At 45.2% G+C, this 13,435-nt stretch overlaps 1 protein-coding gene across 1 annotated transcript in view; it reads right to left on the bottom strand.

Annotated features, from left to right (window-relative positions):
* The window catches only part of SPTLC2 (serine palmitoyltransferase long chain base subunit 2), a 59,294-nt gene extending 46,627 nt beyond the window's left edge, over positions 1-12,667 (bottom strand). Inside the window, exon 1 of the mRNA XM_033142011.1 lies at positions 12,451-12,667. Within this exon, the coding sequence (XP_032997902.1) occupies positions 12,451-12,579 (129 nt within the window). The 5' untranslated portion in view covers positions 12,580-12,667. The remainder of the gene's footprint in view (positions 1-12,450) is intronic.
* Between the last annotated feature and the right edge of the window lie 768 nt (positions 12,668-13,435).

Here is a 13,435-nt window from a genome sequence, read left to right as displayed (position 1 = left end):
CCTCCTACAAACCACCGTAGTCGGCGGTCGCTGACCTGAAGACATCGGTGAGCGGATGGAGAAGTGGGGGGAGGGGTACATGGCAACTGCGGGGGAGTGCGGGGGGTTGCTGGAGGGAGGGGAGCAAAATGCCTTTCCCCCCGGGATACGGGGGTGGTTGGGAGGGTCCCCAGACTCACCATGACGCATACGGAGCCCTGCAGATGATTCCCCAGCCAAATAGAGCATGTGGGAGGCAGAAGGCCAGGCGTGGTGGTGCTAGGATCCAGGAGGGTCACGAAACTGTAAAGCCGGGCATGGAGACAACCGGGGTGCAGGGGGATTGCTGGGGGGGGGGAGTGAAACGCCTCCCCCCGGTCCGTAACACAGGGGAGTGGTTGGGAGGGTCCCTAGCCTCACCAATACGCATATGAAGCCCTGGAGGGAAGGAGGATTCCCCAGCCAAAGAGAGCACATGGACACAGGTCAGGCGTCGTAGTGCTGAGATTGGGTGCTGAGATTGAAGTTGAGGCTCCAGTACTTTGGCCACCTCATGAGAAGAGAAGACTCCCTAGAAAAGACCCTGATGTTGGGAAAGATGGAGGGCACAAGGAGAAGGGGACGACAGAGGATGAGATGGTTGGACAGTGTTCTCAAAGCGACTGGCATGAGTTTGACCAAACTACGAGAGGCAGTGAAGGATAGGCGTGCCTGGCGTGCTCTGGTCCATGGGGTCACGAAGAGTCGGACACGACTGAACGACTGAACAACAACAAAATCTTTCACCCATTTTATCATTACCTCTTTTACTTCTTCATCTTTTGTGTGCCATTCTAATAATAAATTACACATTTTGGACAAAATTTTACTTTTGCTTCCCAACAATTCGGCATCTAGCTTAGATCGAGAGAAGGTAAACGCCGTTTTCGTGCGCTCTGGCTTCCATAACAGTGTTTCAATGTGCCAGAAGTGGTTTAGTCATGCTGGCCACACGACCCAGAAAGCTGTCTGTGGACAAACTCGACCTGAAAGCAAGAGGAGCACCGCATAGTTGCCTTTGACTGGACTTAACTGCCCAGGGGTCCTTTACCTTTTACCATAGTAGTTAGTAGGAAGCCTGGTAGAATCAACATTTCACTGATTCAAAAATATTTAATTTAATATCTTAACACTCTGAATACCAAAGCCTTTAATTGTTGCTGCTGCTATGGCATCTTTTTAATATTGGTAATAAAGGTCTGCTACTTAATATACAGACAGAAGCTGGAAGAGGTCGCAGGAAGGAGGGAATCTAAGAGACAGAAGCTCTAAGACAATGAGGTTTAATAAAATGTATAAAACAGGAAATGAACTGATGAAAAGGAAGCTCAAGGAAGTGACAAATCAAGAATGAAGCCCAAGGATATTTCCAGTATCACTTGCCACTAGAAATTGCTCAAAAGTGTGTCGTGCCCCTAGTGCACATGCTAGCAGCTGTTGGTAGAACAAACAGAGAAGAAGAAGAAGAAGAAGAGTTTGGATTTGATATCCCGCTTTTCACTACCCAAAGGAGTCTCAAAGCGGCTAACATTCTCCTTTCCCTTCCTCCCCCACAACAAACACTCTGCGAGGTGAGTGGGGCTGAGAGACTTCAGAGAAGTGTGACTAGCCCAAGGTCACCCAGCAGCTGCATGTGGAGGAGCGGAGACGCGAACCCGGTTCCCCAGATTACGAGTCTGCCGCTCCTAACCACTACACCAAACTGGCTCTCCAGTTTGGTGAGAAGTTTTTCTCCCTCTCACCAAATTCATGGACATCCAATGAAGCTGAATGTTGCGAGATTCAGGACAGATAAAAGAAAGTACTTCTTCACATATCGCATAGCTGAACTATGGAAGTCGCTCCCTCAGGAGGCAGTGATGGTCACCAACTTCAACAAATTTGTGAAGGAGAGGGCTATCAATGGCGACTAGCCATGATGGCTATGCTCTGCCTCCACAGTTGGAGGGAGCAATGCTTCTGAATACCAGTTGCTGGAAACCACTGGAGGGGAGAGTGCCCTTGTGCTCAGGTTCTGATCCCTGATTTTCCACATGCATCAGGTTGGCCAATGTAAGAACAAGATGCACGACTAAGATGCACCATTGGCCTGATCCAGCAGGCTATTCTTATCTTATTGTATCAATCATGGCCCATCTTCACACAACATATTGCACATTCACTATGAATTTAGTTCACTTATCTTAAGAACTCACTTGCCTGCTTGTAACACTGTACAAATTCAGCACAACAACCCAAATTCTGAGCAGAGGATAATACTATTAAAATTAAACTATCTCAAGTTAAAGATACTCAAAGAATCTGAAGGACGATAGTATGTAAAGACATGGAAACAGGGAACAAGTGAGCAAAAAAGAATACCATCACAGAAAAAGTGAGCAGAGGATTATGCAGGCCATAGCCTTCCTCTCAGTTCTGAGTCCTTGTCAAGCTTTGGCCACATTTCCAAGATTTTCTCTTAAAATATTATTTAAATGTTTGTGTTCCGGTCTTCAGCTGCAGGGTGGCAAGTGATGCAAAATTTCACATAATATAATATTCATTATAAAATATTTAATATTTTGTGTCTCTTGCCACCCTGCAGCTGAAGATAGCTTATGATAGTCATTAAAAAAACACACCACTCATAATAAAATAAACTGGAGAAAGTGGCAGTACTAAAACATTCTCTGAAGTCAGCACCCGGGCTTTCTGTGGAACAAAAAATGTTTTATGAAAAGAAAAGGGAAGGGCCATAACCCTGTGAAAGAACACATACTTTGCATGCAAATGGTCTGAAGTTCAACCCCCAGCATACACAGGAAGAGCTAGGATGGACTCCTGCCTGAAAACCAGAAGAGCTACCACCAGCCAGTGTCAACAATACACACAGTTGAAATATTTTCATCAGCTCTGACCCCAATGTATCTGTGGTAGTTTCCTATAAGGCCTTCACCTTGTAATAATGGCAGTATCATTGACTTACATATTACATGTGCATTACATTTCAGGGGTAACTCATACATCCAAAATAGTCAAAACAACCCTTTAAAACTGAGAAATGGCCCATAAAAATCATGGTGCAGCACTTACCAGCTACAGTACTCAGCCTTCCTCTTCAGTGCTTGATGTTGTTCCATGAAGTGATGGGAGAGGCTTGGGTGTATGATGGTAAGTTGCATGTGAAGTGGTTGGCTCCGATTTAGCTTCAGAAGTTATTGCATGGGCTTGTTTGCTGCTGCATTATTTTTTGTGAGAAACATGGTGATTAGCAACTGTCACTGTTATCTCTTGAGCTGCTCAAACATTTCTTGATAAAGACTGAAAGTGTCTGTAACACCATGTGTGATTTTGAGTTAGTTCCAGAAAGGGATCAAAGTCAGCAGTCAAATCATTTAGGTGCTTTGCTGTTTGGAAGACTTGAGCGAATTCATGCAGATTTCAACTTATAAAAGTACATAGTTAAATTACAGAACTTGCTCCCACAGAAGCAGTAATGGCTACCGGCTTAGAGGAGTGTTCTTGTGTTCAAATCCTGATTGCTGGTCTCCCACAGGCAACTGTTTGGACACTGTGAGAACAGGATGCTCTTCATTAGTCAATGTTTGTCCAAGACCCTCAATTATTCAACTACTTCCTTGACGCCAACAAAGCAATCAACCCCCACTTGCCTGAATATCTGGACAATATGTTCCACTTTGATGCTGATCGTTGGAAAACACTCAAAGCCATTCAGACATTATTTCCACAAGTTTCGCCAGCATGCATTCACTGATTGCTTAATATAAGTGATGCACCTAGCCTTGTTTAAGTAGCCTTGAATCTGCGAAACACAATTCGGTCGAGAGGTTGGATAATGGAGGTCATATTGGGGGAGAGAAAGACAATTCCAACACTGTTAAGCAGTGTTTTTCAACCTTTTTTGGGCAAAGGCACACTTGTTTCATGAAAAAAATCACGAGGCACACCACCATTAGAAAATGTTAAAAAATTTAACTCTGTGCCTATATTGACTATATATAAAGTAATTCTCTTGAATTTTTCAATTTTTCCCACGGCACACCAGGCAACATCTCGCGGCACACTAGTGTGCCGCGGAACAGTGGTTGAAAAACACTGCTGTTAAGGACAAAGTAGAGTGCCTCGGGGTGGCTAGGAGCACTGTCCAAAATCAGTAACAGTTTAAAGTCCAGTTGTTTCTCTTCAAGGTAGAACTTCACCATGGGAATGAAGCACTTGTGGAACCAATCCAAAAATGCTGCTGCAGTCATCCAAGTCTCTTTACTTGAACACAGGAAGGTTATTTTTGTTCTTGCCTTTTAGGACATGGGGGTTTTCTGACCTGTACAGCAAACCTGATTTATTAAATGCACAGCTGTATTGCCACACCATCTTTAGCTGCTTTGAAGCTAGGGACTTGTTTTCCTGTTTTGGAGATGTAAGTCTGGTCAGGCCTATCCCCCACAAAAGAGGCCCACCTTGTCAGCATTAGAAACTTGCTCAGGAAAATATCCCTTTCCATCTATCAGCTTCTTTAATTGCTTAGGGTAGGCTTTTGCTGCCTCTTTGTCTGCAGATGCAGCTCCACCAGTTATGTCCACATTTTTCAGGTTGAAGTGGTGCCTAAAACTGTCACACCAACCATGGCTGGCTTCCTTCCCAGGCTGCCCATCCTTGGCAAAAGGTTTGAAGAGTGCCTACAGGTTGAGTGTCTTTTGTCTCAAAATGACAGGCACATGTTTGCAGTTCATGTCTTCCAGCCATAAGTATAATGCCTTTGCAGTCTTCACTAAAGCCTTGCCACACCTGCTGCCATAGCCTCACAGGTTTCTCTCTTGAACCTTGATAGCACAGATGCTGGATTCATTGCAGCTATATTTCCACGCCACACTGGAAACCGACATGCTATCCTCTCAAGCAAGCCAACGTAGCCACTTTTCTTGCAGTGTTGGAACCAATCATTGTCTCCAATGTTGCACATCAGTGGAGGGACCTGGCTTGGATTTCATGGCCATGCTTTTTAATCTCCAAAGCCGCACACACCCTCCAGCTACGACTCTGCACTCTCTCCCAAGGCTGCTGCACTCTCCCTGCACCGCCAAACACTCCCCCAAGGTGAGTGCAATTGTGAGTGGGTTTGTTGACTTTCCCCTTGGATGCCCACCTTTTTACAGTTGAAATTCTGTATGTTAAATGTGCATAAGCTGCAAGTTGACTGTATAAGCTCTGCTCATTGCTAAGCAGTGCTTGCTTTGAGTGACAAAGTCACATTGAGACAGAGGGACAACTCACAGAGCTAGAAGGATGAAAGGGCTCATAAAAGCAGATATGAGCTAAACTGCATAGGTTCCAAACCAGATAAGGCTATAAAGCTAAGAACCTGCACTATGAACCGAGTCTAGAAACTAACTATATACTATATAAACAGTGCAATTAAAAATGAACAGCAAAGTACAATTCCTTGTGTTAATTATAAACTTGCAGACATGAGGACTATATGTAGCCCAGGGATGAGAGGTTGCAATAAATAGACTGATCATTTATTTCTCTAATCTTTTGAAGACGGTGTCAAAAAGCTTTATTCCAGTTATTTATTCTGAACTCTTGGGATACAACAACTTGGAAATCTTCCTCCAAAAAAGGTTTATCAAAAAGAAGACAGACAGATACAGGTCAGTAGCTGGTCATGAAGCTACTTTTCTCTCTTTTTTTAGTAGGGAGCCATTCAACACCCTGAATGAGGTTACATAATCCCAGCTGTTCAGTGATCCCAATGCTGTATTCCCCTGGTACCCAGACATGTGTTATCTTAAGGAATTTCCCCTTTCTTGCTCCAATTGACAAATTAAATGCAAATTCCCAGTAAGCACACATGGCCACTATGAATGTAGCTGCTATATACGTAGCAAGGGGAAACTCTCTCTCTATTGAAGCAAATATAGATTGACTACCCTAGATACACAAAGTAGCTGATTCAAGAGGGGACTGACAGGGCTGGCACCAAGCCTGCACTATTCTGCTACGCATCAAACAGAAACTAGGATAAATTAAGACACAGTAAGTACTGTCCCAAGTCTCAAACCTAGGAAGGTTACACTGTACATACAGTAAACTCACAAGCCATGAGGTGTCATACCAAAGAATCATCAAAAGCCATGGTAACTGCCCATCCCCAAATGTCTTTTCCTTTCTGGGAGTGAAGGAGTCAACCAGGATGAGACTCAGACAGGCTTTAACAATAATTGCATGCATGGTTACCAAAAGCTCTGAATGTCTGAAAATGCAGGAAGCTATGGAAGCTGCTCTGAAGGAACGGTTTCCGGCTGGGTAAGCCAACTGTTTCTGCTCATAGGAGCTAGCATAACTAAAAACCAAGGTGTGGTGGTAGTGTGTTCAGTTCCTTGCATTTCAGGCGAGCAATTCAAAAAGTTAGAATTAAAGAGCGTTTGCTCAGTCTTACCTAAGATTGGCAAGATGAAAGAACAATGCAAGACATGATACCTCTGCCTGCTTTTTGACACAATTCATAACTCAGGCTAGAAATGTAAAATGTTAGAAATCATAGCAGTTCTTTGTAATAACTTTGTGTATAAGAAATTCAAAGAATGCACTGCAGCTGGCAGAAGCACTCTTTTATAATGGATGTGGTCTGATCCTCTCTATTGCTGCTCAGAAGTTCCAACACGTTCAGTGGGACTTACTCTAATTTAAGTGTATATGTTGTTGTTGTTGTTGTTCAGTCGTGTCCGACTCTTTGTGACCACTGCCTCCTGCAGTTTGATCAGACTCATGTTGGTAGCCTCGAGAACACGGTCCAACCATCTTGTCCTCTGTCGTCCCCTTCTCCTTGTGCCCTCAACCTTTCCCAGCATCAGGGTCTTTTCCATGGAGTCTTCTCTTCTCATGAGGTGGCCAAAGTATTAGAGCCTCAGCTTCAGGATCAGTCCTTCCAGTGAGCACTCGGGGTTGATTTCCTTCAAAATGGATAGGTTTGATCTTCTTGCAGTCCACGGGACTCTCAAGAGTCTCCTCCAGCACCATAATTCAAAAGCATCAATTCTTCGGCGATCAGTCTTCTTTATGGTCCAGCTCTCACTTCCATACATCACTACTGGGGAAACCACGGCTTTAACTATACGGACCTTTGTCGGCAAGGTGATGTCTCTGCTTTTTAAGATGCTCTTTAGGTTTCTCATTGCTTTTCTCCCAAGAAGCAGGCATCTTTTAATTTCGTGACTGCTGTCACCATCTGCAGTGATCATGGAAGCCAAAAAAGTAAAATCTCTCACTGCCTCCATTTCTTCCCCTTCTATTTGCCAGGTGATGGGACCAGTGGCCATGATCTTAGTTTTTTTGATGTTGAGCTTCAGACCGTATTTTGCACTCTCTTTCACCCTCATTAAAAGGTTCTTTAATTCCTCCTCACTTTCTGCCATCAAGGTTGTGTCATCAGCATATCTGAGGTTGTATATTTTTCCTCCGGCAATCTTAATTCCATCTTGAGATTCATCCAGTCCAGCCTTTCGCATGATGAATTCTGCATATAAGTTAAATAAGCAGGGAAACAACATACAGCCTTGTCGTACTGCTTTCCCAATTTTGAACCAATCAGTTATTCCATATCCAGTTCTAACTGTAGCTTCTTGTCCCACATAGAGATTTCTCAGGAGACAGATTAGGTGATCCGGCACTCCCATTTCTTAAAGAACTTGCCATAGTTTGCTGTGGTCAACACAGTCAAGTGCTTTTGTGTAGTCAATGAAGCAGAAGTAGATTTTTTTCTGTTTTTTTCTGGAATTCTCTAGCTTTCTACATATTCCAGCGCATGTTCGCAATTTGGTCTTTGGTTTCTCTGCCCCTTTGAAATCCATCTTGCACTTCTGGGAGTTCTCAGTCCATATACTGCTTAAGCCTGCCTTGTAGAATTTGAAGCATAACCTTGCTAGCATGTGAAATGAGCACAATTGTGCGGTAGCTGGAGCATTATTTGGCACTGTTCTTCTTTGGGATTGGGATGTAGACTGATCTTCTCCAATCCTCTGGCCATTGCTAAGTTTTCCAAACTTGCTGGCATATTGAGTGTACCACCTTAACAGCATCATCTTTTAAAATTTTAAATAGTTCAGCTGGAATATCATCACTTCCACTGGACTTGTTATTAGCAGTGCTTTCTAAGGCCCATTTGACTTCACTCTCCAGGATGTCTGGCTCAAGGTCAGCAACCATACTACCTGGGGTGTACGAGACCACCATATCTTTCTGGTATAATTCCTCTGTGATCTCCTTCATGGATCACTGCCTTGTCGTGGCGAAGGGGCTTGAATAACTCAGAGAAACTATCAGCTATGCCACGCAGGGCCACCCAAGATGGACAGGTCATAGTGGAGAGTTTTGACTAAATGTGATCCACCTGGAGAAGGAACTGGCAAGCCACTCCAGCATCCCTACCAAGAAAATTCCATGGACAAAGACAACAGGCATATAAAAGTGTATATAGAACTTTAGAAAAACATGGTGAGAACTCATTTGTAGAACAGTTAGAAGTCTTGTAACTTAAACATAGCATGTTACTCAGTTGTTTTAAATAAAACTTTTTTGCACCATTGTGAAAGTGTGTTTTACTTATTTATCAACAAAAATATTTATATACAGTCATACCTCGGGTTACGAACGCTGGGGGTTGCGCATTTTTGGGTTGCGGACCGCGCCAAACCCGGAAGTACTGGAACGGGTTACTTCTCGGTTTCAGTGCTCACGCATGCGCAGAAGCGCCAAATTGCATCAAGCGCATGCGCAAAAGCACCAAACTGTGTCACGCATGTGCGCAGACACAGCGCTTCATGCTGCAAACGCTGCAGGTTGCGAACGTGCCTCCAGCACAGATCACATTCACAACCAGAGGTATGACTGTACTGCTATTCATTAAAAGTCGAAGTAGTTTACAACAGGCATACAGTGGTACCTCGGGTTAAGAACTTAATTCATTCTGAAGGTTTGTTCTTAACCTGAAACTGTTCTTAACCTGAGGTACCACTTTAGCTAATGGGGCCTCCCGCTGCCGCAGCGCCGCAATTTCTGTTCTCATCCTGAAGCAAAGTTTTTAACCCGAGGTACTATTTCTGAGTTAGCGGAGTCTGAGAGCTAGTGTGGTATAGTGGTTAAGAGCGGTAGACTCGTAATCTGGGGAACCGGGTTCGCGTCTCCGCTCCCCCACATGCAGCTCACAGAGTGTTTGTTGTGGGGGAGGAAGGGGAAGGAGAATGTTATCCGCTTTGAGACTCCTTAGGGTAGTGATAAAGCGGGATATCAAATCCAAACTCTTCTCTGTAACCTAAAGCGTCTGTAACCTGAGGTACCTACTGTACATAAAACCATACAATAAAAACCACATAAAAAGTTATAATCAGAGATCCACTAACTATTACCAAAAGATCTTTTCTTCATTGCCAGCATAAGGTTGGTGACACAGAAAGGTTTTCAACAGGTGCTTGAATGTTAAAACAGAAAGTGCCTGCTAAGCATCTATTCAATGAGAAGTTTATAGGACTGGGCCAATAAAACAAAAGGCTCAGTTTCTAGTTGCTGTCAAATGAGCCTCATCAACTCAGCGGATAACCAACCACACTCCTGCAGATAATTTCAGTGACTGACCACAGCCACCACAAATGCTTTAACAATGGTGCCACATGTTGATGGGGCCATGTGGCCCCATCAACAGTCTTGCTGCTGCATTCTGCACCAAGTGGAATTTCTGAGCAAAGCCCAATAACAGTTCCACACAGAGTATGTTCCAGTAATCCAAGCTTCAGGTTTCCTAACTGAACTACTGTGATCAGGCTATTACTGTGCAAGAATGGCCATAGCTTGCAACCCAGACAGAACTGGTAAAAGTCACTCTAGTCACAGAGGACATTTGAGCATCTAATGATGGAGATGTATCCAGGGGTGCTCTCAAGATATGCACCTGCTCCTTCAGAGGGAGGACAACCCTATGCAGAACAGATAACTTTCCAATCTCCTAGGTATGGGAATCACCCACTCCAAGAGCCTCTCCTTCCAGGATTCAAATACAGTTTATTGGCCCATATCCAGTCCATCAGTTCATTCAGACACCAATTCAGAGTTTTCACAACTTCTCCAGATTCAAATGCTGTGAGAAACATAGGCGTGTATGTGTGTTTGTTTGTGTGTCACAGATTCTAAATGAAGGATCTTACATACCCAAAATCTGATTTAACCATGACCCTTGATTAGTATTATTATTTATTAAATTTGTATACAACCCTATACCCACTTTCCCAGCAACTGGAAGCAGATACTGCACCTGAGACACAGTTTCTAGCAAGCCTACTAAAACAGGTCTCAGTAGAAACTGCCACAGAACATATGCTTCATGTGAACATGTAGTTTTCTTCATTTCTGTAATAAAAATGCCTGAATAAGGAATGTCCAAAATGCATAATTCTCTCACCTATTGTAAATGTTTAATATTTGGGCTTTTAACAAAAAGTATGTTTGCAGGGAGAGGGTGAACAGTCTTAAAATTCAAAATGGAAAAAGGTCAAAAGGCATGTATCAAATATTAAAAACAATGTGTTCACTGAACTTATACAAAAGTCCAAGATATTAATTCATTCAGTCTGAATAAATTTAGATCACTTCAAAAAATGCATATACAGTGGTACTAATACCCGTGCCCGAGTAAGGTGCGACCGGCAGGGTCACCTATCCAGGGAAATTCAAATCCACCATGGTGTTAAACAAGGATGTGTCCTTGCGCCCATTTTATTTAACTATTATATCAACTCCCTAGTAGAAAAGATGGAAAGAGTGGTACTAATGCAGTATTATGGTGAGCCAGGAGTTCATGGATGGCCAGTAGAAAATAATGGTTGTTTACCAAGGTCATTCAGATACCTCACAAGTTGCTGAGGAATAAAAGTTTGTACAATGAAGTGATTGTCACCAGAAGACAACTGCAGTAGTAATCAGTAAACACTTGTCAGCACTGCATACAAGTGAAACAGAGCAGATCAAAACACAATAATAGGGCAGCAAGTTTACTCACTAGTAAGTGTATGTAGGATAGACTTGAAGGCTATTAAATTCTGCAAGCCTTACTTCTAAATAAACCTGCATATGATCAAGCTACAAGAAGAAAAGCAGCAAAACACAATAAATCATAACCAAATTAAGTGTAAATAATGGCCAGGACATCTTAAGTTATAAAAAGTAGTACAACTACTAAACACACTTCAATTTCAAGCATTATTTCCAGAAATAAGTTATACACACAGTAAACTGTGTAACACGATTCATGGCTTTTATATAAATTAGAAATTCAGTGCTTCTTTTTTGTTTTACTACACTCACACACAGCATGCCAAATTCAGAGGGTTGCACCCCTGTGAAACACATCCCACTAAACTATAGAAGAAGAAAAAGAGCTTCAGGCCTGAGATGCTGTGAATGCAGTTAAATAAGAAGGATCAAATAGGTGGCAGATCCCCTTCTTACCTGGCCCTGTGGCGGGAGTCTCAGCACTACCCCCCCCCAACCAACTGGGGACACAACTTACACTTTTGCTCCTAATTCCTGGACAAAGAAGATCATGGGGGGGGGGGGTTGACAGGCCTGCCCTCGTGCCATCCTTTATTAATCAAGATGCATTGGAATGGGGGTGAAGGAGTCTCTCCTTCCAGTCCCGGAAGAGAGTAAGCAGCTGTCTTAGCCTGGAAACCTCAACGAGAAGTAGCCAGTAAGGCCGGCGCTTCTTCCCCTTCTTGAATGCGAAGAGGAAATTCGGCTACTGAAACCAGAGGAGTTACAGGTAGGTAGCCGTGTTGGTCTGCCATAGTCAAAACAAAATTTAAAAAATCCTTCCAGTAGCACCTTAGAGACCAACCTTAGAGAAACCAGGAGAGTTAATTTCGAGACACAAAGTGTGCGTGTCCCAGCGGAAATCATCCTGGGCTTCCAAAGCCGCCAAGAAAGGGAAGGAACGAAAGGGAAGGACGCCAGCCCCGGGTTAGATTAACTCCCCGTCCCCTCGAGGAAAAGAAGAGGAAAGGAAAGGCACTTTTGCTTCCCTCCGTCCCTCCCTGGAGCGGGGAGTCGCCTGACTCTGCCAGCATCGAGCGTTCCCCTCGGCCACGCCAAAGAGGGCAGGGCAGGCAGGCAGGCGGGCGGGCGGGAAGAGGAGGGAGCCAAGGGAGCCTCTGTGCCGTTCGAGGTCATCCTTCTCCCTCCTTCCCCACAGCGGGGGACGCCAGAGGCAAGCGCGGCCCAGCCCAAGAACCTCGCCCTGAGGCGAGACTCCGGCCCAACGGGACGCGCGCCGGGACCGAGCAGGCCGCGGCCTGGGTTCCGCTCTGGGGAGGGGCCGCTCGGCGGCGGCGGCAGCAGCAGCAGCAGGGCGCGCCCCGGCAGAGGAGCCCCGTCGACCCGCCTCACCTGGCCATGGGGCTCCGCTCCTGGGAAGCCTCGCACGTAGCCGTTCTTCAGGCCGCAGCCGTGGTGCCCGGTGAGGCTGCAGCCGTTGGCGCGGGGCTGCTCGATCAGCTTCTCGGCGCCGCGCTTCATCTTGCCGGCTCAGTCAGTCAGTCAGCGGCCAGCAGCCTAGAAACCAACCACCGCCCGTCTCTGCCTTGGTAATATCGCACCGGAAACGCAGCCGGAAGCGCCCGCCAATGACAGGCGGGAACGTCACCGCAGGGCGGGGTCTGAGCACATTACTTACACTGACATGGTGGGGTGGGGTGGGTGCGAAGAGTGGAAACGCCCTCGAAAACCAAGCCGGGCGGCGGGACCCAGACGCGTAAGCTCGGCGGCTCGGCGCCCCGAGATTCGAGAGGGCCAATCACGAAGAAAGCGATGTCGGTTTCCGGGCGGGGTTAAGAGGAGGGACGGTCCAATCGTTGCGGTGAGGGGGCGGGGCTAGCACGGATCGTCCCGTGGAGGAGGAGCAGAGGCTGGTCAGGCCGCAGAGGAGGCGGAGCTAAGAAAAGTCGCTGGGGACGTTGCCCGCGGCGGTTCGAGTCCGGCCTTAGCGGGTGGGATTCGGCGTTGCGATACCACAGAACAATGCATTGAATTTAAAGCCCTTTTGGCCTTTGATCTCTTTCCTACTGGAATGTTTATTTTTGAAATAAACTAATTTCACCTCTCCTGGCTGAGATTGCGGTTGCCAAGGCGACGCTGCCACCTGAAATGACTTTTCTGTTTCATGCTCTGCCGGTATGGATCCGGGACAGGCGATTCGTTATTTGGCAAAGGGGAGCTGGAAGCTTTTGGGGTTTTTTTTTTGAAGAAGCTACTTATTATTATTATTATTATTATTATTGGGATTATCATCAAAGCTTTTTGAACAAGCGAACAGTCTGCAGGTGAGATGGGGTATTCCACACTTAACACGTGTTACTAGGAACTGTATGTGTGG

This window comes from Lacerta agilis, chromosome 1, assembly GCF_009819535.1.
Source record: "Lacerta agilis isolate rLacAgi1 chromosome 1, rLacAgi1.pri, whole genome shotgun sequence".
In the NCBI taxonomy this organism is placed as follows: domain Eukaryota; kingdom Metazoa; phylum Chordata; class Lepidosauria; order Squamata; family Lacertidae; genus Lacerta; species Lacerta agilis.
Note: the sequence above shows the minus strand (reverse complement) of the source record. Positions and strands in the feature narration are given on the sequence as shown.